At 41.4% G+C, this 6000-nt stretch overlaps 1 protein-coding gene across 1 annotated transcript; it reads right to left on the reverse strand.

Moving 5' to 3' along the window:
- Positions 1-934: 934 nt before the first annotated feature.
- Positions 935-5620, reverse strand: snrnp27 (small nuclear ribonucleoprotein 27 (U4/U6.U5)). Its single transcript, XM_079576781.1, has 6 exons — positions 5453-5620; positions 4765-4891; positions 4200-4312; positions 3521-3600; positions 2372-2448; positions 935-1257 (listed from the first exon to the last, which is right to left on the reverse strand). Exons 1-6 carry the CDS (start codon positions 5487-5489, stop codon positions 1203-1205), a joined length of 489 nt encoding a protein of 162 aa, XP_079432907.1. The 5' UTR covers positions 5490-5620; the 3' UTR covers positions 935-1202.
- Between the last annotated feature and the right edge of the window lie 380 nt (positions 5621-6000).

Below are 6000 nucleotides of genomic sequence, written 5' to 3' on the forward strand. Positions count from 1 at the left end.
TGGATCCTTGCTGCAACTGCAACCCTCGGGCAGCCATTTTGGATCTGAATGCAAGAGAAGAAAATACGGAGTTAATCTCTTAAACCTCAAAATAGCCGAATATACGCACAGATATAGCTGCATATGACACAAGTGGAATGCATTGTGGAGGCGCATGATTTGTTCAGTTTTTTATAGAAATGAAAATGGATTAAGAGGCGTTACAGCGCTCGATAGTAGCGTACTGGAGCAAGGACGCAAACAGTGGTGATCGAGTAGTTCCTCCTACGGCGTATCTTCACAAATAACGCTCCCACTGAGATAATATTTTTATAACACACATTTTTGCGGTTGATCATTTCGCAAACGCGCTTTGGCAACAAAATCATCGAAACGTTGACGCTGTACGTGGGGAAATAATCGCTGCTACGTGGAGCCAAAATGGCGGCCGCTTTCCATGCCACATAGCCGCGCGCAGCGATTGGTTTCTTTCTCGTGACTTCCACAGCCATTGGTCGCCAGCTCCACGAGCTCAGATGACAACGCCCGCCCGTGACAGCTGACACGCCTCCCTGGCCATGCTGCTTCGCGGTGGACCACGGCGATTGGCTGCTGGCCTGTTGTTTGTCCAGTGCAGGCATTGGCCAAAGTCACATGCTCGATTGTTATTGGAGAACGGTCCCCCCAATCTGAGAAACCTGGTCAAGCGCATGCGCAGGAAACATGATACTTTTCCATCACTGAATGTTAGAAATATTTTTCATCAACTAAATGAGTGCAGGACTTGAATGCTATTGCAAACAAGTGTATTTATTGTATTTAACCTGATGTTCGTGGCTCGGCATTAGCAAATTACAATAGTTACTTGTTGAATCGACATCACTAGATTAGGGCAATTAACTGTTTAAAGGCAATTCATGGATAATTATAACATAAACAAAGATGCTACAAAGGCAGAGTGAAGAAAAATCTATATTTGCCATAAGTAAACAGGTTTATATGAACATATTTGACAATGCATCTGCAACACAAGCCCTAAACGGTATAGTGGTAGGAGGACAGTGGTTTATTGCAGACATTGTCTAAACAGCCGTCACAACTTTAATAAAACCTAATGCATCAAACACAAAACATAGAATACAACATAAAATAGCACTGAATCCACACACGAGGGCGAACAGAGGTACATTTGTCCGGGAACACAACAAGTCGTTGATAAAGTGTCATGCGATAAAATCCAGCGGTCTGTTGAATCCTCCTTTCCTGTTCATGTACTGCCTGCAAAAAATAAATATAAGAAAACATTACATCACTGTTACCCTCGCAACACTTGCAGATTACATCACCGAGGGCCAATGGGAGCGCGAGGAAGTCTGCATAGAAACACCTGCAGAGGTGATTGGCTGCAATAGCACAACTTGATGCATGAAGTGCCCCGAGTGGGAGACGACTGACAAGTTTATGTTGTGCCAAAGCAATTATGCATTTTATCAAAGGCTTAATCGACGTCTTAGAAGAGAACTTGGACACCAAACACCAACTTAGAATACACATTTGGATTTCAACATAAAATAAGTACTCAAATCTGTGAAAATTGTGATGTTGGCTATTGAACAAAATATCACACACGTATACATACATTAGGACAGAGCTTAAGCGTATAATTGGTCTAATTGAGAAATAACAATCCTAATCATAATACCAGACTCGACCAGGAATAAAACATCACATCTGCGTCATTTAAAAAAACAAACTCAAAACACAATATGGCGGAAGGGTAGGGGCAGCCACACGCAGAACGTTTAGCTTTTTAATCAGGCTCACCTTCGATCATTCCTGAATGTAGCCAGGACTGAACTGTCACCAAACAATGATGCATTTGCTAAATGGAGACACCAACATCAATGTTCTCACTGGCAAATAATGGGAAAAATCTGCTCATTTGTTGCTTTTACGCATCTCCATCTCAAACACTGGTGATACGCAGCCACTTCAGGGGGTATTTATTCTCTTGTGCAGATTTTTTGTTTCCTCTGTGGGTGAGTCCATGTGTAGAAGATTTCTTTAGGTTTGATGATGGTACTCGAACTTTGCTTTTAATATTCCGTATATATTTTGAATGATTACTTTATATCAGGCAAAACATTAAGAAATTCTTATTAACAACGATGGCCTGACTTGTACATTTTATTTATTTGACAACTGACTAAACTGCATTTGGCTTGACCCTCCCTGCCATGTGGCTCTTGGGTCAGAAAGTTGCCTCTTCCCTGCAATAACGATCTTGACTTGTCTCAAGTGCCACCCAAAGACGTCCAAATGCTCAGCCCTAACTTTGTCTATAAGCAGCATTTTTAACATGAAAGTCTTCAAAACTCATGTCTTTACCCACCTGTACTTTCGCTTCATGGTGACGTTCACAGCATAAGCATTTACCGCTCCGACTCCGCCACCCGTTGTCTTCTTTCCCTAAAACAGAAGTGACAGACACATATTCTAAATTCATAATTTCATAAGCGGCAACCATAAGAGGCGACCATATGTGCTGTACTTTAGAAACTTTCTTTGTGTAAAATGTGCTGCAAAAATAAAGTAGAGTCACTGGAATTGATGTAATCATTACTATTATTACTATTAATAATAATTAATAATAATGACTGTTGTATTGCTCTTTACAAGCCTGTTTTGACTGGTTTCTCACAGCACTACACTGTAGTCATCAATCACCCACTCCATACTCAGTGGTGGTTAAGCAGCCAAGTGAACATTAGCCAAGTGTAAATAAACACACCCAAAAGGAAGGTAAAACTCTGTGCTGGTTTCAAAAATGAAAAACAGTAAAAATGTAAAGATAATCCGCACAGCAGTAGGAGCTTTTATTTACTCACACCATATCAAAATTGACTGATGAAGGGCATGTAGCCCAGAAAATTAGGAGCTCTTACTGAAATGTTGTTTCATTTTTGGAACCAGCACGCAGCTTTACCTACCTGGGTGTGTTTATTTTTACAAAGCAAATTTTCACTTAGGCACTACCAACTGATTCAAACACTGCATTCAAACACAGGCAAAGTGGATGAAGTGTCTTGCTCAAAGACACACGCTGCAAGGGCCTGAATTTTGACTGAAACTTAAGCCTTTTAAGTGCGGCTCGGGCGACTGTCCAGAAAAAACGAGGATTCGTTGCACAGCGTGCACCATTCCAAGGGGAATGAGCTCCTCCTAAAACCTGTGCGCCCCACCATTTGTTTCTGCTTCACTTTTCTCTGTGTTAAGGTGCACACAAGATATAAGCACGAGAACAGCAGTCTGCAAAGGCCACAAATAAACTCTGTGTCCACTGTTTGTTGAATTCTTTAGAAAGAAATTACATTTTTTTAAATTCAAGTAAAATTTAGATAAAAAGATTTTGCCGAAAAAGAAAAACTGGTAACGTTACTGTGTCAGTTTGAGACCACTGGTCATCACTCATTATGTTTAGTTGTGATACTGTGTGAAGACAAAAGCAGTGCGCCCTCTTGTGGACGGGATGATTTCTTACCTTCGTGGAATTAAATGAGCCAAAGCCCATGAGTTTCATCATCTCAATTTCCTCTTCGGTCTTGCCCTCCATGTCCTCCGCTGTCAAAACATAAGCATGGCTTATCACCAAATGGCACAACTATTTGATAAGGCCCTAATTAGGGCTCAACACACACATTTCATGGCATAGCAATCTAATGGGGACAACTGCAGCAGTTTATTCCTCCAATTGAGCTCACAATATCCACCAATAGTGAAGTATCATGGACTATTATCTGCGTTTTGGTTGAATTGTGTCTATTACTCTGGTTCTCAACCTTTTGGAGCCGCGACCCCCATTATAACAGGTAAAGGGGTTCGTGACCCCCCGCCCGGGTCTTATCGTGAAAAATAGTAACATTAGCCTACATAATTCTTAAAAAACAAAGAAAAAAACAAATGGCTGAAATAAAATTCATCAAACTACGATCAAATAATGGCACTCTGGTAAAATAGCACACGTGCTACAATAAAACATTAGATTATATGCTAGTGAAAATATGTATATTTTATCTAAATGATCTGGCGACCCCCCAAATTTGTCTCGCGACCCCCTTGGGGGTCCCGCCCCCCAGGTTCAGAACCACCGCTCTAAATGTAAAAGACAAGAATTTTGTAAAAATCAAGAATCTACACGAATTCTTAGTATGAGCGAGTACCTGAGATCTGGATGGGTTTGGGCTGTTTGTCCTTGGAGTCTTTGCGATCATCGTCCCGTCCCTTCTGTCTCAGTGGAGAGAGGGAGGACGACCGATGGCGCCGAGGCGGGGACCTGTGGAGGGGAAACACGGCTGCATCACAAGACAGAATCATCTGGACTTCCCGTCTTACCTCACATAAATACTACTCAAACAATAATGTCAGGCACCGCCATCCTCAGAACATGAGCTTGGGGATTTTGTTAACGGCCTCTTGTGCTTCGTTGTGGGACTCCAAAAAAACATGCCATTGTTTTATTACTCGAACAAAGAACATGTGGACAGCTTCACTATAGCTTCCTTTTCCAGCGGCTCTTTATAAAAAAATAAAATTGAAGGCAGTTTTCACCAATCAACACACTCATTATGAACTAAAGTTTTAATTTAGTTTTAATCTTATCCGATATGTTGCGTAAAATGTTGCACTGTCTGCGGTTGTAAAAGTGCTCGTTCTTTGTACATTAGACTTTAAAGTTAGTTTGGTGTGAGTTTCTGCAGAAGGTTATACAGTCAGGACCATCTTTACCTGGACCTCCTCCTGTGTGGGGATCTGGAGCGGCTCCTCCTGCGTTCACGGTCCCGGTCTCTGGAGCGGTCCCTCTCGCGCCGCCGCCGCTCCCGATCGCGAGAACCAGAGCGTGAGCGCCTCCTCTCTGATGAACCACAAACACATCCACACATGCGGTTCTTATTGACGTCCGCTGTTCTACAACCCACGGCCTATATAATCATGGATGGAGAACAGGGCGACACGCTATATAGTATCGCAATATCACAAGCAGTTTGTTCCCCAAACTTTAAAGGCACACTGCGTAACATTTTGGACTGCACTGTACAGCTAATGAGCTTTTTTTCAACATATAATAATGAGAAACACACGTGTTACTGTGGTCCTTAATGATAAAACAATTGAATAGTTCGCTACCTTTTAGGCAGCTGTGAAAAAGCCCATACATTTCGTGATTTAGATCAGCGTAAGTATAGTCCTGATACGCACACTGAAACGGCGCTTTTCAGCAACGTTTAACAAATGTTACGTCTATAAACAATGTTGCCTCGCACCAGAAAAGTGGCAATTTTTTTCTTGTAACTTTTAATCAACAATATCATCCCGAAATCAAGGGGTTTTATTTTCTACAGTCTATGGTTTTAACGTATGTAGTAAGATATTTAGGAATTGAGTGACTTCGCGACCATTTTAACTCTTTTCTCACCTCGTCGAGGCGGAGTTCGGCTCCTGCTCCTTCCCATTGTCTGTAAAACCTATCGAGAGATACTTGTTCGTGCAAAACGACACAGTTGAATCAATCAATCGTCTCAAAAACGAGTTTCAAGAGCGTGGCTGCTAGAAATGTCCACTGTTGTCGTTATGAACGTACAACTTCCGGGATTTCTGCGCACACTTCCGGTATATTTTCGAAAACAGCGCCATCTACAGAACTGGAGCTGACAAAAAATATAGAAAACCCCCAAAAAAATAAATCCAGTCTTGTTAGCTTCCTTTGTTTATCGATAGGGGTCTTATTGTGTAACAAAAATAATTAAAGATGATAATCTCTGAATATATATGTATATTTATAAAGAAAAGGGGGTCATATCAGTTGGCTGAACAGATAAAAGCTGCTGCCTCGGACAAATATAACCCAGGTCATGATCCAACCTCCGGGAAACTAGTTATATAGGGACATAGTAATATTTTTATGATATTTTCCTGCTTCTGCATACATTGAAGTTACATAAATACAATGCAAGGCAGCAATTT

This window comes from Gobius niger (assembly GCF_951799975.1).
Source record: "Gobius niger genome assembly, chromosome: 1".
Lineage (NCBI taxonomy): Eukaryota > Metazoa > Chordata > Actinopteri > Gobiiformes > Gobiidae > Gobius > Gobius niger.